This window comes from Budorcas taxicolor, chromosome 22, assembly GCF_023091745.1.
Source record: "Budorcas taxicolor isolate Tak-1 chromosome 22, Takin1.1, whole genome shotgun sequence".
Lineage (NCBI taxonomy): Eukaryota > Metazoa > Chordata > Mammalia > Artiodactyla > Bovidae > Budorcas > Budorcas taxicolor.
This window is the reverse complement of record NC_068931.1, coordinates 60,516,875-60,541,869: the sequence shown is the minus strand read 5'-3', so window position 1 is coordinate 60,541,869 and position 24,995 is coordinate 60,516,875. Positions and strand designations below refer to the sequence as shown.

Here is a 24,995-nt window from a genome sequence, read left to right as displayed (position 1 = left end):
GCCTAGTTTTCTTGTGATGCTCACTCTTGGAACCTACCCCCATGATGTGAGGACGCCCAAGCCGCTCGAAGGAAGTCTTGCTGACAGCTCCATCTGAGGTCTTCATTGATAGCCACACCAACCACCAGACATGGAGGGCAGTGAGCGTTTGGATGAGTTGAGTCCTAGCTATGGAGTCGCCTCAGCTAAGGTCCTGATGTGCAGAAGAGGTGTCACTAATATAGCCTTCCAGAATTCCCAACTGACCCACACAATCTGCGGGCACAGTAATTGCTGTTTTATGCCACCTAGTGTCTTCTCATGCAGCAATGGCAGCAAAACAGGTGCATGAAGAAGAGAAGTGGGAATAATGAAAGCTAGGACCCGATCCTCCTGAGAAGCAAGAGAAGACTCACAGGTAGTTTCAACAGCTTTGCAAAGTGGGGCCTTTCAGTGAAGTGCCCTAAAGTTTTTTGGGATGGAAAGTAGGCCTTATCATCGTAGGTACCAGGAAGGTGACCACAGCAATTAAATGCCTGGAGTGTAAGAAACAGCCTCATCATCAGTTATCTGGCAGTCCTTACAAACAGAGAGTATGGACCAAACACATAGGGTAGGATTTGCAAGCTTCCTTTCCCAGGAGGAAAGATTTAAGAAAAATTGTGGTTTTGGTTGATGTTGTACTAGGCACAAGTGACAGATACATCTCATTAGTAGATAATTTTACAAAGAAGATTCCTTGATTTAATTTTGTTCACTCCCTATACCAGAACCTTGACCCTTAGGGTCAAGCAGAAGTCTCCCAAATCGAGGTATTTACACATAAAAGTATCTTGAAAGTTATTTAATTGTTATGAAGATGACAAATGGATTTGAGAGTGAGTCCATCTGCGAAAAGAACTACCTGTAAAGTGTATCCAAGGCTCATGTAGTTCAGGCACTAGAGAGGAAACGCTGAAGACTCTGACAGCAAGCTCCAGTTCTGGATCGCCAGCAGACTAGTAACGACTTAGTCAGTGTGCCTATTCCGATTTCGGCTTGTCTGAGTTTTGCTTTCAGGGTTTATAGGTTCTTTTCTGTGCAAACTACTCCCTTCTTTGTCTGTGTTATCTGCCGTGTTGGGACAGTCTGCTTTTTCTACCTTTCTATTTTGTTTTGGGGTACAGCCGATAAGCAATGTTGTGAGTTTCACCTGAACAGCAGAGGGACTCAGCATCACATATACATGTACCTATTCTTCCCTAGACTCCCCTCCCGTCCAGGTTTCCATATAATATTGAGCAGAGTTCCATGTGCTATATAGAGGGTCCTTGTCATTCTGCTTTTTAGAAATATCTTTTCATTTTCATATTTATTCCTTTGGCTGCACGAGGTCTCAGTTGCAGCCTATGGGATCTTTTGTTCTGGTGCACAGACTCTCTGGTGGCGGCACGCAGGCTTAGTTGCTCTGTGACATGTGGGATCTTAGTTCTGCAACCAGGGATCCACCTGGCATCCCCTGCATTGCAAGGTGGATTCTTAACCAATGGACCACCAGGGAAATCCCTATTCTGCTTTTCTGATTCAGAAAATTCATTGCTAAATTTGATCTTTGCTGTGTGCTTGTTCAGAATACAGTTCCAGACAGAGTCTTATCAACTGACTTCCATAGGTGCTCCTTTTCCCTCTAGCATGTAAATTAAAGGCCAGCTGCTCTACCTGTTAACAGAGAACTGGCTGGATCACTTTCCAGCTCTCCTGCTTAAGCCGATGACACGGCATGCTGCCGGTTGTGATGGTGTTTTGAGAGGAACCAGCCTTTGTGGTAAACTGCGGCAGTGGAAAGGGAACTCCAAAACTCATTTGGAGGGAAGAGTCTCTTTCAGCTTAGAGTGTGAGCTGAAACGGATCTCCTATCCTGTGCGCCTCCAACACTTCCTATGCTGCTGCTGCTGCTAAGTCGCTTCAGTCGTGTCCGACTCTGTGCGGCCCCATAGACGGCAGCCCACCAGGCTCCCCTGGCCCTGGGATTCTCCAGGCAAGAACACTGGAGTGGGTTGCCATTTCCTTCTCCAATGCATGAAAGTGAAAAGTGAAAGGGAAGTCGCTCAGTCGTGTCCGACTCCTAGCGACTCCATGGACTGCAGCCCACCAGGCTCCCCCGTCCATGGGATTCTCCAGGCAAGAGTACTGGAGTGGGGTGCCATTGCCTTCTCTGAGACACTTCCTATATCATACCATTAAACATCCTCCCAGGAACCAGAAGCTCCAGGAGCTTCTGCTGAATCACTTCGTGCGCAGTATCATGGTGTACCACATTTGCAGGATGTGGGGCATGAAAACCCCCTGTGGTTAGACAGCTGTTCTGTTTTTAAAACACTTGTGAGATAGTCAAAAAATTATCCTCAGGGCTAGCAATAGAAAAGAATGTTATAGGGGTTAATTTGCCCATATTCACATAACTGGTATGTTGCAAAGCCTCGTTTGGACTCAAGGTCTTGCTTTTTCTTTGCTAAGTTTGTTTATTTTTACATCACACTTTACCCTCAGAGAGGACGTGTAAGACCTGCCCTTCAGGGAGGAAAGGGCCAGTATGCTGAAGGCTGGCATGAGGATGTGCCTTAGTGGTGGTGTGCAGGTGCCAAGGCAGGTCCACCTCTTTGTGGCCCCGTGGACTGTGGCATGTCAGGATCCTCTGTCCTCCACCAGCGCCCATAGTTTGCTCAGACTCACGTCTACTGAGTCGGTGATGCCAACACTGTCTTAGTGCACCACATAGCAAAGAGCGAAGCACAGCCTGGACCACATGGCTCTACTGACAGTGTGGGCCCCGGTACAAGTGGACTGACAATCTGATTTTCATCATATATTTGAGAAAGAGAGGCCATGCACCAGATGCTCTCAAAGTGGGGTCCCTGCCTGGACCAGCAGCACCAGTGTGACTTGGGGAGCTTATGACAAAAGCAAATTGCGGGACTTCCCTGGCAGTCCAGTGGTGAAGACTCAGTGCTTCTTTTGCAGGGGACACCGGTTCAATCCCTGGTAGGGGAACTAAGATCCTGCATGCCATGTGGCCACAAATAGATAGCTTAAAAAATGCAAATTTACCCAGATCTACTGAATGAGAAACTCTGTGGGCAAAGACCCAACAAGCTACAGTTTAACAAGTGATTATGTTCCAGATGACCCTGACACACATCAAAAGTTGAGAATGGAGAACCAAGACACTCAGAAAACTATTTTCATTCACAATTTGCTCCCTGTGGTGAGGATAATTGTGTAAAATATCCTTGAATGACAGGACGTCAAAGAAAGAGATCCCGTTCATCATGTACCCATTAAGCACTTACTATGTACCCCTTGTTAGGAAACATATATAAATATGGTTCCAGCCGTATTTGAGCCCATCCAGTATCGACAAGATGTACGTATTTGTCATGTATTTTTGGTAGATATTTGATTTGCCAACAAAACAGAGATGAAAATAGCACGTCTGGTGGCTGCCTGCAATACCTTCTCAGGAGATGAAACATATGGGCTAAACTCATCACCGTGTTGCTGCTGTTATCAAACCATCCTTCGGTCTTTTAAGAGATGGGGAAATGAAGACAATTCATGAACATCTTAACAGGGTCAGAGTTTAAAGCATACATTCATTTGATCAATGACCAAAACAGAATGCACAGCCTCATACTACGGTGCTTCGGCCTTTGCCTTATGAATCAGCTCCAGCTGCAAGAACCTCAGACTAGGTCAGGATCACAAAACCATCTCTTACCTGCTCAGCAATTAAATGTGCAACAGACTTTCCCTTCTATTTAACTTTTATTAAAAGAAGTGCTAAAGGTACTGAGATACAGTACATCATATTTATTACCAAAATTATTAACAAATATACAAAACTTATACATGTAATTTTCTTACATCCATTTCCTCTCTATAATACTGATTTGTGTTCAAGTAGGTTATCTACAGTATGTAAACATCCCTGTGATTGACCTCACACAGATTAGGAAAGCCCGCTAACCCATGCTTTTATCAGATACTTCTTTTTATTTGGCTTTCATTTCGTAGCATCTAATCGTCACATTTGGCACATGGAAGAGACATCTACAGTGCAAAAGGGGCAGATTTTCTGGTTTCCTTCCCAGCAGTTTTCCAGGGGCACAGTTAAAGAGCGGAGGGAACAAGAGCGCTCTAACTCGACCGAGGTGGATCGGCTGTGATGCCAACAACTCTTGGTTCAGCCGTTCAGCTTGAGCTTCAAGTCAATGCCTCTTCCTTCTCCCCCCCCCCATCCCCCCCCCCCCCCCCCGCCCCATGCAATGCCAGTTAGGCCTTAACCTGGTCTTAAAAGGACGGAAAGAGATTCCATCCAGCCCAGACCAAGCGAGGTTAATCTCACCGAGCAATCATTCCGTGTTCTGTGTGGGTTGGTTTGTGCAGTGCGATGCGCCTGCCAAATCCATACATGGAGAGAATAGAATATAACTTTTTAAAAAAGCCCCCAAACAGGAGATTAGAGCAGTTTTCAACGGCCACCTCTGCACTGAAAAGCTCAGCCTCTCTGCGGTGGCAACGAAGACAATCGCCTTCGGGAGTGGCGGAGACAAGCCAAGCCCGCCGTGCGTAAGTAACCTCAGGCTGCACACCTTGGGATACAGGATCACAGGCATTTAAAAATAAAGTGGAGTAAAACAAAGGTCGTTGGCGGCTCTGCCCCCCTCTTCCTGTGTTTCCTTTTGAGGACGTAGCTTAACCTCACCGGGCAAAGCTGATCCAGAGAGAGCTCCGCGCGCCGCCCTCGCGCCCGTGGACCGGGCGCCCCTTCCGCGAGGCCGCCGCCCGGAACGGCCGGGCTCGGCCGCGCGCCGCCTCCCGGCTTCCGTCACCGCAGGGGCGCGGGCCCCTCCGCCGCCCCGTAGAGCTCCGCCAGCGTCCGGAAGCGGGGCCCCCAGTCCGCGAGGAAGCCGAAGCTCTGCTCCGAGTCCGACGTGGCCGACTGCAGGGAGCTGAGCGAGCCGGCGAGCGAGCCGTCGCCCTCGAGCATGTAGGTCTGCAGGGAGTCGAAGGGCGGGGCCCACGGGGCCGAGTCGGCCTCGCAGAGCTTGGCCAGCACGCCGCTGCGCACCGCGCTGCTGGCGGCGCACGCCTGGGGCACGTAGCGCGAGAGGCTCTCGATCTCGGGCAGCACGGCCGGCCGCGTCTCGGGCGCGGCGGCCGCCTGCGCCTCGCGGGGGTTCCACATGGCCGCGATGTCGAAGGCCTCGGTGTCCTCCTCGCCGCCGCCCTCGTCGTCGTAGCGCACGATGTTCTCGCGAATGTTCTCCTCGTCGTCGAGGATGTAGGGCTGCTTGCGGTGCCTCCGCAGGGACAGGATGAGCAGCGCCAGCACTGCGGGCACAGAGGGGCCGGGTGGGCGCGGGGGCCGCGCGGGCCCTGGAGCGGGGAGAGTCGGGCGAGCCCCGGGCTCGGGAGGGCGGGCGGGTGTGGGGGGGGAGGCTCGGGGCAGGAGTCGGGGGCCAGGCGGGGTTTGGGCGTGACCTCACGGGCACGCCTTCCTCACTGTGCCTGCCGCGTAAGCGGAGCGCTTGCTGCGCCTTACCGGATGTGTAATTCCTGGTTCCAGGAGACGTGAGCGTGATAGTCTGAGTCATGTGCGACCCCTGCGACCCTGTGGACTGAAGCCCCTCAGGCCCCTTTGTCCACGGGATTCTCCAGGCCAAGGATGCTGGAGTGGGGTGCCCTTCCCTTCTCCAGGGGATCTTCTCCACCCAGGGATTGAACCTGCATCTCCTGCGTTGGCAGGTGGGTTCTTTAGCACCGGCAGCCCCTGGTCTCTGCCTTACTTTATCTCAGGGAAATGCGTGTGGGTGTCTACACCCAACCACCTAAGTGTAACGTCTCATTAACCAGGCACAAAGCCCAGTGGCCCGCCACGGAGGATATGCTTAAGGATTGGGTGATGTCTTCTGACTAGGTAAGGATGCATGCGTATTTCTCTTACTGCAGTGTGAAAACCTTACTCTGTAGGTGAAATCCTGCCTTTTTTAAAATATTGGTGTCTCTATAGGATTCTACTCTAAATATACTGTTGACCCTTGAGCAACATGGATTTGAACTACTGGAGTCCACTTCATTGTGGATATTTTTTTTTTTCCGGTGAGTACGTGGTACAGGACTTGGGCTTGGTTGCCGCAGATGCTGAAAGGTGGATATTGTGGGCCAGCTGTTAAGCTGTACACAGGCAGGGCTGCACCCCTCACCCCACCCCACCGTTGTCCAGGGGCCAGCTGCGATCCTGTAGTGATGCAAATGCATATAGACACATGTGCTAAATATGAGCCAGAGTCTTTGTCTTTTCATGTTTTCTCCAAAAAATAAGAGTGCATGAATGACTGCCATGGTCCAGTTAACTCAGATTCCTCAAGAAAGCCTCCTTTAGAGAGATGGTCGTGGCTTTCTGGATCCAAGGGTGTTCACGGAAGAGAGGGAATGAGCAGTGGCATTTTATATAATTCATCGTGTTCTCAAAAAAGCGCCACACTGTTAGATGTGCCCTTGCAGGTTTGGATAAAATTTTATCCCAACAAATGTTTTTTTTTTTTTTTTCCTCCAGGGTATGTGTTCAGTGGGATTTAAAGGAGAGAGAGAGATAAGCCCATTGAACTGTTTATCTCTGTGACTGAAAATGTTTTCCAGGAAGTGTCTTGAGGTTTTGGCTGTAGAACCGCTATTGATTTTTTAAATTTTTTTCTGGTGTGCTTTGTTACAGCTGGTGAACGTGACAGCTTGACAACCCTGCACAGTAAGACCCAGGTTTATCCAAGGAAGGGAAATGGAGTACAGTCATATGCCCGTTAAGATTATGGGCTAACTTAAAGAAATCATAGTAGCGGTTTTTAAAACCTGAATGTGGAATGTGAGTTGCAATTAATAACGTTAATACATGATGTTTCCCTGTATAGCTTGGGTGACACCATGCACGCACAGGAAACAGATATAAACTCTTGTGTGTTATCTCTGTGTTGTAACCCAGCCTACAGAACCGTGGGATTTTGGAGAAGTGGGCTAATAGGACTTAAAGGAACTGGTGGCTTGAGGTGGGCTGTGGTGGTTGGGGTGTGATTTGGATGGATGGATGCAGGTTTGCAAAATGGTGAACTTGCTGTGTTTGTGGGATTCAGGGAGCAGTTACTAAACTGCAGTATTTGGGGGAGTTATCTGAAGCAAAGGGGAAACAAAGTTGAATATGACATGATTTTTTTTATAGGCTGGCGATCTAAGGAGATGATAGACGTTAATGATTGATATCAATCAGGCAGTGATAAGGACTATCATAGAGCTATAAGAGTTTCACAGAGATCACAGAAGCAGGACCAGTTCCTTCTTCCTGGCACACTGGGAAGACCTCCCCACCAGTGATGCTGGAGTGATGGGTGTGGGATTTCAGAAAATGCTGGGAAGCAAATTAGAAAAATCTCTTAAGTTTCTACTGGGAAGAATTCTGGTATTGCCAGAATTTTTGCCAGTAGAAATTTCCAGTAGAGAATTAGGGACTTTATAGAGCTCTTAAAAAAATAAAGATTGCTGCATGTCTTATTTTTTAGGTAATCTGATTTAAATGGCTCAGAAGGTAAAGAATGCACCTGTAATGCGGGAGACCCGGGTTTGATCCCCGGGTCAGGAAAATTCCCTGGAGTCGGGAATGGCAGCCCACCCCAGAATTCTTGCCTGGAGAATCCCTTGGACAGAGAAGCTTGGCAGGCTACACACCATGAGGTCCCAGAAAGTTGGACAGGACTGAGTGACTAACACTGTCACTGATTTAAGTAATAAGTATTATATAACCCCCTAAAAAAATCAAATTTTGGGGAAAATGACCCTATTCCACTGAAAGGCTTCCCTGACAGAAGAGAATTGGTTCTAGGGATGCTTATTATTTAGGATCTGTGGGAGCTAGATACATATTTGAGACGTGAAAAAAATACATAGTTAAAATTAATATGCTTATATACTTGTCCACAAAATATTTTTTTGACAAATCAACTGCAATTCAATCTTACTCAGTTTTCTGAATTATATTTAATGTGAAATGTGCACTTTTAGAAAAAAGCGCCTAAGAGTGTAAGGATTTTAGGACAGCTTTGCTAAGTTGAGGTACTGAAAACTGTCTGTTCATCACATACAATTCAAAAGACAAGACATAATGGGTTTGGGAGCCACAGGGTAAATTGCCCCGTGCACACCACTTGTGGCCTAGGGGCCTCTGCCAGTCTCTCAGTCAGTCTCTCTGTAATGGTGGTTCCTTCTACTGTTTGTGGGATGGAGTGAATCTATCATGTAGACATTTCCCAAAGACAGAAGTAAGGGCAGCCAGACTGGAAATTTCTCCTAGGAGCAAGTTTCTTCAAAGGCCTCTTGCAGGGTATCCTGTTATGCACTCAAGGACCCACAGTGCCACCTTCTGGACACGCAGGGAATTGCAGGAGGGTTTTATTTGTCAGTGTAGAAAGGGACCAGAAACCTAAGTTCTCTCTGATCCAGGGATTCAAGGACTTAGAAAGGCAACTTCTTTATACTGTTATCTCCCTTCCCTTAGCACTGAGCTGAGACAACAATAGTGATCCACGTGGTGTACTTGAAAATGGTTTTTGAGAAGCATATTCAGCAGGCCTACTAGAAATGCAGTCAAGCACTGACATTCTGCAGTCGGGCCTTTCTTTGCTCTGACTCAGTCTCTTGGTGTGGAGGTAGACTTCAGATCAGGGCTTAAATTCTGATTTGTCTCCACTGCTTTACTCTTCTCCCTTGTAGAATTCTAGGGTTTCTTCCATGTTGAATAATAATACTGTTTATGAAGTCCGCTTTTCTCTAAGCAAACTATCTATGCTCTGAATCACCTCGGTCAGCAGAGGTGGGAGCTGTGCACAGACATTTTCTTGGTTTCAGGGATTGGTTTAGGTGTTTCACTGTTTGCTTTTGAGTGTGGATGTTGAGAATGACGCCACGAATGGCCTTAGGCACCAGGGGGCTGGGTGGCTCCCTGGCAGGCAGCGTGGCTCTAGACGAGCAAGACCCCCTGTCCCAGCAGCGCCCTCCCACTGGCCTGTCCTCACGCCTCTCTGCTTCACCAGCGGAGGCCCCCGGCCCTGGCAGGAGGCCCACGGCCCTGGGCCGTGTGCTAAGGCCCCACACAGCCTACCCTCCCAGCTACCCGTGTGGCTCAGTCTGAAACTTCTTTCAGCTCTCTGCTCAGAGATGCTCTTACCAGTGAGGTCTTCCCTGACTGCCCACTTAAATGACGCTCAGCTCTGTCTCCTCTGCTCTCGGGACTCCATGTCCCTCCTTGCTTCTCGGTAACACTTACCACCTCCGGGAGCTGGGGGTGAACGTTCGGGAGCAGGGCCTCACTGCTCAGATGCAGGGATGTGCAGAGTGGGGCCTGCCTGCCTTTCAGTCCTGGCTCTGCCCCTGAGGTTTGGTTTGGGCCTGTCGCTGCCTGTTTGTGATTTGTAATAGCTGTTCCATATCTGAGAGGGGGGCGTTAGGAAAGGGGATCATCACATCCTGTCCAAAATTACCATGTAGGTTCTGTGATGTCAGAATGACTTGCTTTGTTTCAAAGTAAGCTCTGTGAAGGCTGGGACATTTCTGTCTTACTAATCCCAGGATCTATTAATCCCAGCCTGGCTCTAATAAATGCTTGATAAACGTGTGCTTTGATCTGGCCTTGAAGGAAGGGACAGTCTTCCCTCTCTTTCCTTTTTCCCAGCATTGCTCCGCCACCCTTGCAGTCAGCCCGGTGTGGAAAACCAGTCCTGGCCGGCTGAGTTAGGACGTTGACAGGATGCTGTCTAGGGCAGCACGTGCAGGGCCCCCCAGCGTGGGGAGGAGCCGCTCACTCACCCAGCAGGACGAAGACGCAGGCCAGGATGGCGATGAGCGCGCCGCGGCTGAGGCTCACCGGGAGCATGTAGGCCTCGGGGCTGCAGGACAGCACGTGGCCCTCGTCGTCACAGCCGCACACCTGGATGGTCAGCGTGCCCGTGCTGCTGAGCACCGGCGGCCCGCCGTCCGAGATCAGGATGGGCAGGTAGAAGACACTCTGTTCCTGCTGCCGGAAGCCGGACCTCCTGGTCAGAATGCGGGCGGTGTTGTCTGGAACAGACAGGGATTCCAGGATTGGAAAGGGAAGAGGGAAAAAGAGAAGGGAGTGGAAAGGAAGAACCACGGAAAGAGTTAATTTCGGGGATTGGGGAAAGCAAGGGGCAGGAACTCAGTGGGGAAGGCGGGAGAAGGGACAGCATTCCCTGGAGGGGGTTGGCTGCTGCCACTCAGATTTGTCAGGATCAGCAGTTGGGTTCAGAAAAAAAGATTTTTGCTTCCTTCTAGGCAAAACCCTGAGGCCTAGGAGAGAAACCCTTTTTGAGAGCCTGTCTTCGCCTTTGTGACATAAAGTGCCCAGGGCGAACTGTCAGGCTTCAGATCTAACTGAATTGTCCCTGGGAAAGCTCGGCGGAAGTGAACAATTGCTGGTGGCTTGTGGCCCCTGTTTGTTCTCACTCAGCAGCTTTCCAAGGCCCCACTGCTGCTTTTGTGCCTCCAGGAAGAGAATGCGGAGGAGCCCGCGTGGCTCTGGCAGACTGCTGCTTTTTGCCACTGTGGCTGGATTCCTGTCTTTGGCTATTTTCTTTTATGCCTTTGAAATGCAGTCACCAGTTGCTGTGCTTTCTGATGAACTTGCTCATTGAGCAGAAGCTTATTTGAAATCCCCTAATCATATGACACACCCTGTTATTTCCCACTACTTGGTGGTCTGAGTTTAAGCAGTTCATATGAATTTGGTGAAAATTCAATACTGGTTTCCCCCCCAGTTTTAAAGAGGATTAGCCAGCTTGTTTGGTATGTTTTTACAAAGCTGGTGTGTGTGTGTATATTTACATTTGCTTAATGTAATGTTTTAGGATCTTTTATTTTTCAATCTGTTCTCAAGTTTTCTTGAGTGGGTTTTTGCAAAGCGGGTGTCTTTTTCAGCAGAGGAAAAGTTTGAGATCTGGAAGGACATATAAGCAGTGACTCTCAAAGCCAGCATTAGCAATATGGAAGGTTCTCTGGATGCATTTCACGTTTTACAGGGAGGAGTCTAGAACGTCAAAAAATTCTGAGAGCCTAATCAAAGGAAACGTTACTAATATCAGTATCTCTTACATAATAAAGGATTATACTTTTCCACGCTCTTGACTTTGGATATTTGTATACGGTTTGCTTTTGATGATGGGAATGAGCAAAAGTGATCCGCGTCACTTCGGGCAGCAGCGTGTAGCAGCCGGTGTGATTCTGGCGCTCTTGCCTCGGTGTAGTGTGTGCGAGCGCGCCAGATCCCTAACCCTAGCCTAACCCTAACCCTAGCCCGGCAGCCTGGGCCACCTGCCCACGGACACCTGTCCTGCATCGCCAGACCCGCGGTCGGCTTGCATGAGCAAGAAGTTAACTTTAGTTGAGTTAAGCCTCTGAGACTTTGGCGCCTTTTGTTTCCACAGCCTAGCCAGCCTATTCTAACACGTTCTTATTAATTTTCCCCCTCTTCCTCCCGCCGTGTTTTCACGAGAGTAGTTGATTCTTGAGTGCTTATATGCACGGTATTTAGACTTCGCATGCAGCAGCCCGCTTTCTCTTTAGCACCACTTGGGGAAATAATGGTGGTCTCACCCCGTCACACGGAGAGAGTTAAGCCCTGGAGAGGTCATGTAATGGGGTCCAAGTCACTGGTTTACTAACAGAGCTGGGATTTGAACTCTGGTCTCTGACTCCAAACACATACCCCTTCCATTGAGGTATGTAACCAGTTAGTTTTGTAACAATGTTGAAAATTATTTAGCTAATTGAAATCTCTGTCTGCTTTTTACAGGCCTTCTTTCTTTCCTTTCCTTCTCAGTGGAAAAAGATAGTTGGTTGCCAGCCTGAAGATTATATTTGTATTTTCACCTGCCACGCAATCTGCCTAATCTCTGTTTTGTAAATTTAATAGCTAAGAACTATTAATTTTGCTTCACAGTTTTAATTTTTTTTCCAGAAATCATATTTTTCTCAAACAGAAATCTTTTTCATTTTCATCAAGGACAGCTCATCAGAGTTTTAGAAAGCTGGAGAAGAGCTTGCATCATATATTTCTTGATCTCAGAATTATTTAAGATTAAAGAAAAAAAGATCAGTATCACATTCCTGAGACTGGTCCTAGAAAGGGGCTGGCATATAGTAGCAGATTTTTTGTTGAATATGATAATTGGAACTTGAAAAACCCATTTGGAAATATTATTTGTTTCCACAGTAACACAAAACTCTGTGTGTGTGTCTAAAACAGGAGGTCCCAACTTCCAGTCCCAATCTTAATGTTTACTCACTCTGATCTTGGGCTGTTTACTTTCTTCCCTCATCTATCAAATGAGACATGCCAATCAGAGATGTTAGTAACTTCCTTAAGACCTTATAGGATTATTGTGAATATCAAATAAAGCAAAGTATGGGAAAATGTAGGTAAAACTATGAAGTATGCACTTGGTCCTTTTCACAGTGCTGTGGGGATTTAAAAAAGTAAGAGAGGCTTTACTTGAGACATTGCAGTGTTGTGTTCATACGTGAAAATAGTGTTTCAGGCCACGAGTTGGAGGGCTTGACAGGAGATCCTCCATGTCAGATGTTTGACAGTTTTGTAATGAGCCTCAGTAAAGGATACTTGAGGGATGAATTGTCACGAGGAGGTTAAGAGTCATTCTCTCTGCTGAAGATGCAGGTTTCCGCTTTGGAAAACCTTCCAAGAGAGGACGCGTTCGTGTTCATAGTCACCAGGCTCCAGTGGCCCGTCTGTTTATGGTATTGACTCTGTGAGTTGGTGTCCAGAGTCCTCGTTAAGAAACCTGCAGCATTTGCAGCTGGTGTGTATTGTCTGTGTACTGATCTTACACCAGTGAAGGGACCATGGCACTTAGGAAAATGGAGAAACAGCATCATGTGCTGTTTTCCCTCCCAGGGTTTCTACTATAAATCCTATCCTGAAGGGGCTAAACGGCCTTTTAAGGGTTTCCAAAGGAAGGAAGTTTCCCTAGTGGCTCAGATGGTAAAGAGTCTGCCTGCATTGTAGGAGATGGGTTCGATCCCTGGGTCAGGAAGATTCCTCTGGAGAAGGAGCTGGCAACCCACTCCAGTATTCTTGCCTGGGAAATCCCATGACAGAGGAGCCTGGTGGGCTCCTGGGGTCACAAAGAGTCGGACACAACTGAGCAACTAACAGAAAAGAAGTAGATAAATGAATAATTCAGAGTTTGACCCAGCAAAAATATCAGGACATTTAATTATAGTATTTCTGTTGTTGTAATTTATACTACTATTCCTTTCAGAATTATCACAATGTTTTGATAATTTTTTTTATGTAGAAGTTTAAAAGGATGACTTGGAAAAGTGCTTTCCATTTAGAATAAAACAGGTTTGATATCCTCAGGATTTAGTAGCAGAACGTCGTGTGGGATGGAATTAATATTTTGACAGTTGAGGCCAAGACTGCTGCTGCTGCTGCTGCTAAGTCGCTTCAGTCGTGTCCAACTCTATGCAACCCCATAGACGGCAGCCCAGTCTCCCCCTTCCCTGGGATTCTCCAGGCAAGAACACTGGAGTGGGTTGCCATTTCCTTCTCCAGTGCATGAAAGTGAAAAGTGAAAGTGAAGTCGCTCAGTCGTGTCTGACTCTTTGTGACCCTATGGACTGCAGCCCACCAGGCTCCTCCGCCCATGGGATTTTCCAGGCAAGAGTAGGTGTGCCTAAATCACGGTCTTTGTTACCCTTCATTTAGATTGTTAGAATTGACAACACTTTAGATTGGAATAAAAATGAGGCCACACAGCCCAGAGAAGTGATGCCCTTCCTCCCCAAGGTCAGACTAGTTGGTAGCAGACCTAGCAACAGAAGGGGTTCACTCGACAGATTTAAGTTACTTTTTCACTTGCTCTGACCTTTCCCTGAAAATCCTCTGGCCATAGTACAAAAGCCGCTCCTCTGCCCATCTGTGCCCAGTGAAGAGTGTGCTTGGTCTATCAACTCCGTAGCTGATCTGAATGCTTTTTGGAGCAGAGGGGTGTAGAATGCTATTCCGGCAGAGCTGTAGTGGGAAGCACTTTCTGCCATAGGGAACCCCACCTGACTGTTCTTTCTGAATCACTCCAAAGTACTCAAGAGGTTTTGGCACCAGAGCTGCTCACTCTGTTTCTGAATCTGCCCTTTGTTCTCTGTTACTCAGCCTCCGTCTCCCTTTTGTTCTGGGAGCTTCTCTCTGTTTCCCCCTTTGATCCTTGCTTAGAAGCGTCCTCTCAGGTTTCTCTGTCTAGGCTGCTTCTGCCTCCTTGCTCAAATCCTTCTCATAGTTAAAGAGCGCACAAACAAGGCTGCTCGGTGGGGATGAAGGAGGCCCTTAGCCTGTGAGCCTCCATCGTGTCTGGCCCAGAGCCAGTGCGCAGATGTGTGTGAACTGACTGAGTAAACATTTCAGAATAAGCAGGGGACGTTTTTTGTCTTTGATGTTCTGAAACAAAACTTTAAGAGGATCATACAGATGAGCATGCTTTCCATGCTACTGACATTGCGGAGCCGGTGACCTCCGACACTGTGTGCGTGGTATAGCAACCCACGGTGTCCAGCCCACGCTGTGGAGATGCACCAGCAGCCAGCGGATTACCTTGGTTGTCCCTTACGGTGAAATTGGGGTTGTTCGCAGCCTCAGGAGCCAGGCTGTAGTAGAAGTGCTGGCCGTTGCGTGGGTCGTCTTGGTCCACGGCGCTCACGGTCTGGATCAGCTGAGGGGGGAACGTGAAACCGGGTGAGTTAGTCAAAAGCTTCCAGGGAAGATGACCCCCCAGGTTGCGTTACCTAAGGAGGACATCCTGAAGCTCCCCTCGCAGGCCCTGTGCCATCTCACAGCCCAGACTGAAGTGCGGTTTATTGCTGGGGCTTCCCAGGTAGCTCAGCGGCAAACAATCCTCCTGCCACCAGGGACGACTCAGGAGAGGCAGGTTTGATCCCTGAGTTGGGAAGATCCCCTGGAGAAGGAAACAGCAACCCACTCCAGTATTCCTGCCTGGGAAATCCCATGGACAGAGGAGCCTGGCGGGCTGCAGTCCGTGGAGTTGCAGAGTCAGACACGACTGAGCTACTGGGCATGCGCGCATGCGTCAGCAGGCCCAGGGCAGATGTCAGCTAAATGCTTTGGACGTTAGATGTGGAAATAACTGTTCTCACTCCTCCTCTGGCCCTTCTTAGGCAGTCAAAGCCGAAGGCTGAGTGGAAGGACTCGGGGGCGCCACAGGGTCCTGCTTGTTCCCTGGTGTTCTGTCCTCTCACCTCACGTTCGGTTTCATAGTTCACGGTCAGATTGCTGTCTTTGAGAGTGAAAGTGTTAGTCGCTCAGTCGTGTCCGATTCTGTGCAACCCCATGGACTGTATGACTTGCCAAGCTCCTCTGTCCATGGAATTCTCCAGGCAAGAATGCTGGAGTGGCTAGCCATTCCCTTCTCCAGGGAGTCTTCCCAGCTCAGGGATCGAACCTGCGTCTCCTGCATTGGCAGGTGGATTCTTTACCATCTGAGCCACCAGGGAAGCTTTGAGAGGCCTCTGTTTAAAAATGACCAATACCTAGTGGGCAGTAAACAGACATTTCATTAATTAGTGGAAAACAGATGTGAGAGAATGGGTCGCAGAGCAGTCACTGTTGGCAGGAAGGGGAGCTAGATAGAGTGAAAAGCACAAGGACCCCCCAGGGGTAGGGTTACAGAACAGACAGGAACCAGAAGCAGAGCTTGGGGCGGAGGCGGGCAGGAGGTGGGGCGGAGGCGGGCAGGAGGTGGGGCGGAGGCGGGCAGGAGGTGGGGCGGAGGCGGGCAGGAGGTGGGGCGGAGGCGGGCAGGAGGTGGGGCCGAGGCGGGCAGGAGGTGGGGCCGAGGCGGGCAGGAGGTGGGGCCGAGGCGGGCAGGAGGTGGGGCCGAGGCGGGCAGGAGGTGGGGCCGAGGCGGGCAGGAGGTGGGGCCGAGGCGGGCAGGAGGTGGGGCCGAGGCGGGCAGGAGGTGGGGCCGAGGCGGGCAGGAGGTGGGGCCGAGGCGGGCAGGAGGTGGGGCCGAGGCGGGCAGGAGGTGGGCAGGCGGCTTCTTGAGCGCTCTGGCCAAAGTTGTGCCGTTCCCACCTGCTCTCCAGAGTACTGAGTTGCTATGAAGGTTTGATGACCAGGATGGAAAAGTTGGTAGGAAAGCAACGTGGAGTACACAGCTGAGACACTGGCTGCAGACGGGGCGGTGGGGGTGGGGGGTGAGGGGGGGGCGGGGGTCGTAGAGACGCGGTGCTGAGGGGTGGGCTCCCTGTGTGTGTGCTCTCCCGCCAGCCAGCAGCACAGACCGCCCACCCCTCGGGCCTGGCTCCAGACGCCCACTCCTGATGTCAGAAGCTGGCTGTTAACAGCATAGAAGATGGAACGTTAGAGGTCAGCGGGGTGCTGAGGTGGGCTTGCTGAGTCTCTCTCCGTCTGTAAATGAAGGAGGGTACCGCTACCCTCACAGCGTCCCAAAGAGTGAGTAACCCGAGGGGAAGCTTCCAGCAAGGGGCTCGCTGTAAACACAGTGTTGCTCAGACCCCCTTCCGGGGAGGGCTTGATGCCTTCACCTGTCAGTCTCTCTGGGGATGGCCTCGGCTGGTGACACCCACCTCCCCACAGTCTCCACATCCTTCCAGAACAATCTGTGTCCAGCGACTGATAGAATGGTATAAAGGCCTGGCCATCCCATCTCAACTCAGGAAAGCCCTAGTTCTTGGCGTCGGTGGGGTCATCCGTGGCTGGCTGTGTGCACCACTGCTGGATGTCTCTTGTCCAGCCATGCAGAAGCTCTTCCCTTGCACAGGAGTTGGTCCCAAGGGCATTCCTGATTCATTATTAAACATCCTAGACCAGAACTCCAGCTCAGCTCTGCCTCCTGCTGAACCCAAACTGGCACTGGGTCCTTCAGTCTAAAGGTTGGGAGGATGGAACTGAGTACTGGAGAGGAATCAGGAGAGCCCTGAAGAGGACTGTGGCCCAGCCACCCAGCCCAGGGTCCCTGCTGCTCCCACTCAAGGGTCACCCCAGTGCCCCATCCCCTCCCAGACAGATCCTGTACCCTCCGTCTGGTCAGACACGTGAAGACACGTTTCTTTGTGAATGTTATAAACGTGAGTATGTGTGACTTGGCAGATAGTCATTTCAGAGTATCTGACCTGTGAAGTATGTATGTATGGTGGAGACCTGGGGCATCTGACTGGTTGGTTACAGGGCTCTCAGAAACGTGAGTGAAGACATGGCTTCAGAGCACCTGGGCCTGCTCTGTTGGGCCTCCCCTTTGCCGGGCCTCCCTTCTCCCGGGCCTCCCCTCTCCCGGGCCTCCCCTCTCCCGGTCCTCCTCTGCCGGGCCTCCCCTCTCCCGGTCCTCCTCTGCCGGGCCTCCCCTCTCCCGGTCCTCCTCTGCCGGGCCTCCCCTCTCCCGGTCCTCCTCTGCTGGGCCTCCCCTCTCCCGGTCCTCCTCTTTCCTGGGCCTGCTCTGCTGGGCCTCCCCTCTCTTGGGCCTCCCCTCTCCTGGCAGGTCTGAGTCCATCCCTGGCCTCACTTGCCATTCCAGAGCCTGCTCGGCAGGCCTCATGCCACCCTCAGCCTGCACCTCAGACGTCCTCAGATTTCCCTCTGGGCTTGCTTCGCTGAGGAAAGCACACGTCCCAGCTCGGCCGATGCAGAGCTGACGACCGTGGCTGACAAATCTCACACAAGGAGGCCTGAGTCTTCATAAGCCAGACGTACCTACTGAGCTGTGTGCTTTTGAAAATCTTCAGAACATGTCCCAGAGCCAAAACCAAAGGGTTGGATTTAAATCTCCTGGGCTATAGATGATGCGTATGACAGACTGCGATAGACCTGTGGCTCTCAACCCAAACCTTCAGTTGGACGTGAAAGTTCATGTGCGTCAAAGGGCTGTATGAGAGCCCAGTAGAAGACGGACGCGGAGACACAGACATGGGGAGGCGCTCGTGTGCCGCAGAGGCAGGTGCAGCGGCGCCGTGCTGCTATCCTGCCATTCATTCCCAGCGGGAGGGAGAGGCTTCTCTGGGGGCCTGAGGGGGTTCCATGTACTGCGTTCCTGTTACTCTCTGTGTTACAGAATAAAAATGGCTTCTCGTCATATTGAATATGAAGTGTGTTTGTCATAGTAATAATCCTGTATAAAACAAAAGTTTTTATGTTGTATTTCTACAATATACATGTAATATTACAATATAAAAATTATTAAAACGAAGGCCCAAATCTCCTCACTCAGCTCTCAGCTGCCTTAGGATGGTGGCTGTTGCTGTTTTCTCTCTTGCCTTCTGGTTTCTGCTCACATGCAGATACAGCTTGATAAGCCTTCAGGCCTGCACCTGTAGCCTCTGTGCCTCCTTTCCTTACGCACATAATAACACGGGTCATTCCTTATGCTGGAAAGTGTTAATTGTAACTTTTATTAGCTGCATAATATTTCAAGTTTCTCTAGACTAGAAATGCAATAGATACGGAAGTAGATTTATCTTCGGCTTGTTGAAAAAAGTGTAGGCATGCTATAGAGCATGGCTCTGGGTTTTAGGAAGGAATGGATGAGATAACTTAAATGCGAATGACTACAGGACACATTTCCCCGCTCCCCCACCCGGGACAAGGGGGTCACTTTTCCTTTGGGTGGGAAGAACGGTGAAGATGCATTGAGGCAATCTTTGCGGAGTTCAGGAAGCTAGTGTAATTTCTGGTTGTATAGACAGAGCCTGTGCGCGAGATGTTGCAGGAGAGGGGGAGAGCAGTGGAAGCAGAAGCTGCTTTACAGTCAAAACGCCTGTGTTACCAAACCACGAGTGCTTGCCATCTGCACCCAGCCCCTGGACCAGAGTCCTCAGGGTCACAAAATAAGCTTGGGGGAAGCAAGGGAGTCTGTTGGGACAAAGGTAGAGAGGACAGAGTCTTCAAAAGTAGGACAGAAGCGAGAGGGCATGTGATCTGAGGTGTGGCGGGTTGGGTATGGTGTGGGCACCAGCCTGACACATGCGTTAATCACGTGGCCGTTGCAGGCACAGTTCAAATGCTTTTCAGCTGCACCTCTGGGATTTAGTCAAACAGACATTCACTTAGGTTTTAAGCAGACTTAAAAAAAACAGGCAGATGTATATGAAGATGATGGCGCTAAAGCTGTTTCGAATAAGTAGACATTTGTTCCTTAAGATGCCTTTCCTCTCAAAACTTGATGTGACATGAGGGTACTGAGAAAATGGGTGTTTCAGCTGAGGGAGGGGAGAGTGTAGGAATAGGGCATATGGCCCCTCAGGAGGATGCTTGCTGTCAGAAGAAAGGGAGGGAGGAAGATACAGAAAATGAACCTTTCTTACTGCAGATGTTTTCAAGGATTAGTGCTAAGCGGAGAAAAAGACTCTCCTTTCTTTTCCCCCTTGATCTTCATGGTCCCTCTTTTCCAGGATCCAAGGCACATGTTACTACAATTGGTTCTGTACAGTTCAGTTACAAGGTGGGTAACTACCTTGCTTCACAGCCTTGTTTCGATCATAAAATGTAACAGAGGTTCTGAATAGTTGTCTTAGCAAATAAGTGGTTGCAACATGATAAACAGAAGCCGGGGACTCTTTTACAAACTGTCAGCTTCTGGAGTCTAAATTCCTCTGATGGCCAGTCTGGTTCTCTGTAACGCGTTTCCCCGTGTTGGAAGGCTAACCACGGTGCTCAGGCTGCTTACCTGCCCTGCCTTGGCGTTCTCACAGACGAAAGCTTCATAGAATCTGGGGAACTCCGGAGCATTGTCGTTGACATCTAAGACTTTGATTGTGACAGGAACACTTCCGACCTGGGATGGATTGTCTAAAGGAAGCACAGACGACACAGACAAACACCAAAGGTGAGGAGGGTTCAGAGAGGCAGGAAAGCAGCTCTTTGTTGGAGCAGGCATTTTTCTCCTCACTCTGGTTTTTGAAGGAGTGGATAAAGACCATGGAACTCTTAACGCCAGGTTGTGGGGGGTGCCTGTTAAGAGTGTGGCTGGAGCATGAGTGTGGGCAGGACAAGGTGTGTGCTGGGCCTCGCGTGTGACGTCAGGAGGATGCGGGGCGGGGTGGGACTCCTGGGTAGCAGACATCACGAATGAATCTCAAAAAGAGTTTTTGAGATTCTCACTTGGCTTAGACTTCAGGTTCTGGAATTGAAGGCAGGCTGCGGCAGTGAGAGTGTCAGCAACAAGCTCTTTGCCTGGGAAACAGCGCCCGGCAGCTCCGCATCGAGCTGCCACATCCCTGAACGACGTGAGCATCTGTGCTTTTCATTTTGTGCATCTGCTAGCAAGATGTGTCCTAATGTAACTGCGTCTTCACTTTACACCGCTTTGGCCTACAAAAGGTTTCATAGGAACCCGATACTTTCAGATAGTGGGGAAAACCTGTAATCAGTTCTTTGAATTACTGTTTCAGAAGATTTTAGGTTATTCATGGGATTACAGGCAACACCGTACATTTTTTTCTGCTTTTGGACTTAGGAGATATTACAGGATCAAACACACACCAAATCCACATTTTTGGCTGAGACTGAAGCTACTCACAGTCATTCATGGGGAAAAATACCCTTTTGGTCTGTCTTCTGCTTGACACTGCCACACAGGGTAATTTCACAACCCCACTGCTGACCCTCCTGTCTTTTTCTGTTTTGGCCACCATCCCAGGAAGACAAAATAGAAATTATAAGACATAGGAAGTATGCTTAGTAAATAATTTTATTAAATCTCAAAATGCCCTGTTCTTTTGGTTCATTTTTTCCCTCAAGAATATTTATACCTTGTTTTTCCCCTAAATATTTATATTGCTTGGTTAGCAAGAGTGCTGATGTGTTTAAATTTTTCCGTTGTAACTTGTGCTGGTGCTTCTTTATACAGGCAATGATGAAAATTTCAGAAAAATGAGAATAAATGTGATCCGTAGTCCTACCACCAGAGATATCCATTATATATCATGTATAACGTTACATGTGTCCAAACTCTCCCTCTTTCTCATACACACACATACACACTGAAATTAAGAAAAAAGTTTGACTTAGAACTTTAATATTTTAGGGAAAGATTTTCCTGAAAGTCATTGAAATGTACTTTGAAATTAATTAATTGGTACACTAATTGGTATTAATGTAAACAGGATGTTCTCATTTTACTGTATGACTGTACCATAGTTTGTTTAGTCAAGCTACTGTTATTAGACATTTAGGTGTTTCCCCTCTTTTAAAATGACAATGCAGTGGACATTTTGGTTCATAAAATCTTTGTCAATATTATGACTGTTTCCTTAAGATAATTATTAGAAGTAGAATTCTTGAGAAAAGGTGTATGGATGTACTGGGGACTCTGAATAAAGATTTCTTACCAAATTGCCCTCATGACTGACTGTACATACTTGTGTCATTACGTTTGGATTTACCATTTCCCTTAACATTTCTCATAACTTCAGTTCAGTCGCTCAGTCGTGTCTGACTCTGCTTCCCAATGAACCACAGCATGCCAGGCCTCCCTGTCCATCACCAACTCCTGGAGTCCACTCAAACCCATGGGTGTTGTGAAAGAAAAAAATGGAACGTAGTAGTATATAATTTGTGTTGAGATTATAATCTGTTAATTTAGTTTATTAATTTTCAATTTTATTTTCAGGTTTATGTTAATAGTCTGTTGTAAGATGTTTCAAATTCTTATATGCATGTACGTGTATATGTATGTGCATAAGGGTGATATGTTATAAATGCTTCCTTTCATCCAATAATAATGTACTAGTTGCATTCCAATCTTATTCAAGGTTGGAAGCCTCTCAGATGTCTCAGGAGTGGCCCCTGTTCTTCATGCAGAAGCAGCTCCGTAGTTTAAAGACACTGTTTCTTGTGCTGCTTTTGTGCAATACTCTTGTTTTTCTCTCTAGCAGGACTAGGTATATAGAGATCCTCAGTAAGTATTTGAACTAAATACATTCATTCAATTGCGTAAACCAGGGTTTCCATTTTTTTCCATAAAGAATACAATTTTTGTTCTAACAGGCTCTGGAAACCTCCACTTTGTACAATGCTTATGTTTTGTCACTAATGGAGACCATGGTATTGTTTTACTCACTCATTTCCATAGCAAGGACAGTGATATTATGCCAAGAAAACTCTTCCCGGTCAAGAGGTCTTGCAGTCATTAGGGCACCTGTCGTAATGTCCACATAGAAGAATCTTCCAGGATCACTGCTTCTGTCAATGGAATATCTGTAGAAATGGAGATTAAATGTGTTGTCTTATTGGATAAGCATATTTATTCATACTTATAGCGTATTACATGAGAGAACTGAGCGCATACTATGTGAAACAGGACTAGTTCTGGATTATAGGCCCTTGGAAGACTGCATTCCTGTTTTATCATGTCCAAAACCACTTCCTGCCCCCTAAAAAAATCCCCAAATGCAAGACAACAACAAAAAATTGTTACTGCTTTGATTTCCTCATTCAGAAAATGAAATAAAATGGGGTGTCAAAGTCTTAGGGCAGTTTTATGCTTTCTAAAGATCAGTCTCAGCTATTTTTAAAGCTTAAAACTGTTCTAAGACTTTAGGGACACTCTGAATATCAACCCCTGTCTTTGTTCAAAACAACTTTTATTCAAATAAGTCCAGAAATGCTGAATTGGAACTGGAAAAGACCGAGTTGTGTGGTCCCAGTTCCCACAAGTAGTATCACCTATTGAGAAGGAAAAATTTGAATCAGGCCCTTTGTAAGCATACTAATGACTGACTTGTTGGCAGATACAGTTATGTTATCTGCTAGATGGGTGTCCTTGTCTAGGGAATGTTTTTAGCAGGATGGACCGGGGTCTGTCTAGGTTATTTATTGTAAATAGCCTGGAATTTATGGGGCACAGCTTGCTTGAAAATGTCATGTGAGTAGTGTAGTTAATGGAGTTTAAAAAGCAGATGTTACATAACTAAGACAGCTTTCAGGCAATGCCCTTCATTCCTTGCTCATACCTTTCATATTCCGTGTGGACCAACATGCATCCTTATACAGAAAATAGAAGGATATTTACAGGCACCTACACCTAACGGTTCTAGACCTCTCTAAAGTGAAGTTGCTCAGTCATGTCCGACTCTTCGCGACCCCACAGACTATATCCTACCAGGCTCCTCTGTCCATGGAATTTTCCAGGCAAGAGTACTGGAGTGGGTTGCCATTTCCTTCTCCAGGGGATCTTCCCGACACAGGGATTGAACCCAGGTCTCCTGCACTGCAGGCAGATGCTTTACCCTCTGAGCCACCAGGGAAGCCAGACCTCTCTAAGGAAAGAACAATTGAAAGTGTTAGTGATGGTCGTGTCCGATTTTTTGCGACCCCATGGACTGTAGCCCGCCAGGCTCTTCTGTCCATGGGATTTCCCAGGCAAGAATACTGGAATGGGTTGCCGTTTCCTCCTCCAGGGCATCTTCCTGACCCACGGATAGAACCCGATTCTATCCTTGCAAGCAGATTATTTACCACTGAGACAGCAGGGAAGCCTGAGGAAAGAGTGCGTAGCTCATGTTTTGCTGTTGTTTATATCCTTTGAGTCCTTATTCACCTTGACACTGGGTAAGATCTGTAATTCCTGTTGAAGCTGAGTTGGATACCGGACCCTTTGTGTTTTCTTACCTAAGTTGTCTTACCTGGTGCCCATCTTGGGAGATTCAGTAGGTGTGGAGGGAAGCGTAGGCATCTGTATGTTTAAAAGCCTTCTAAGGGATTTTGATGTGCAGCCATGACTGAGAACCATTCTTTAGAATCTTATGTAGTCCTTGGTAATGGGCAGTAGTTATGATTGCTGCCATCTGCTGAATCCCAGGCATTTTATAGCTTCTTTTTAAATTCTACAGCATCTCTAAGATATATTTATATATAAATTTGTATATAAATATAAGTATATTTATATATAAATATATCAACCAAGAGAAAAGGAAATGAAGACTAAGAGAAGTTAAGTCACTTTCCCACAGTTAGACAGCTAATAATTTTCAGGTAATAGTAAGATCTGAAATATACTTGTTTATATATGAACTATTATATATATTATAGATTGTAAATTATGTATAAACACTGGAGCAGGGAATGGCAACCCACTCCAGTATTCTTGCTTGGAGAATTCCATGGACAGAGGAGCTTGGTGGGCCACAGCCCCTGGGGCCGCCAAGAGTCAGACAGGACTGAGACTGACACCACACAACACGCATATGTGTGGATATAAGCTGTTGTAATATATTGGGTTCAAAATTCCACTTAAAGTTGCCAGCGGGTACAAACGAACCTATTTACCAAACAGATAGTCACAAACGTAGAAAACAAACTGTGGTTACCAAGGGGGAAGGTGGGGAGGGATAAGTTGGGAGACTGAGACTGACATGTGCACACTGCTATATATAAAATAGCTAACTAACAGGGACCTGTGTGTAGCACAGGGGACTCTGCTCAATATTCTGCAATGACCCATATGAGAATAGAATCTAAGACAGTGAATATGTGTGTAACTGATTCATATTGCTGTACCGCAGAAAGTAGTATAACATTGTGGATCAACTATCATCCAATAAAAATTAATTTTAAAAAAGTTGCCAGCAGAATTCCCTAGCAGTCCAGTGGTTAAGGACTGCAGGCTCTCACTGCTGAGAGCCTGAGTTCAATCACAAGCCAAGTGCACAGCCCCCCCAAAATGTTGCCAGCCATTGCAATCTGTATCTTAAAGTTGTTGAAACTGGGAAATACCACCCTTTTGATGGCAGTAAGCAATTTCTTTAGTGCATTGTTTTTCAAACTGAAATCAGTATGGTGGATTATGATTACTGTAGAAAGAAAATGAAATGGGTATAGGTATGCCAGACTATCACTTACAGTAAGGGTAAATATTGATGGTAAAATGTTCGTTTCA

General features: G+C 47.9%; 1 protein-coding gene across 1 annotated transcript in view; it reads right to left on the bottom strand.

Moving 5' to 3' along the window:
- Positions 1-4,846: 4,846 nt before the first annotated feature.
- The window catches only part of CDH20 (cadherin 20), a 51,271-nt gene continuing 31,122 nt past the window's right edge, over positions 4,847-24,995 (bottom strand). Inside the window, exons 7-11 of the mRNA XM_052660386.1 lie at positions 22,179-22,315; positions 19,785-19,906; positions 14,684-14,801; positions 9,868-10,119; positions 4,847-5,352 (exon numbers count right to left, since the gene is read on the bottom strand). Coding sequence (XP_052516346.1) covers positions 4,847-5,352; positions 9,868-10,119; positions 14,684-14,801; positions 19,785-19,906; positions 22,179-22,315 — 1,135 coding nt within the window. The remainder of the gene's footprint in view (positions 5,353-9,867; positions 10,120-14,683; positions 14,802-19,784; positions 19,907-22,178; positions 22,316-24,995) is intronic.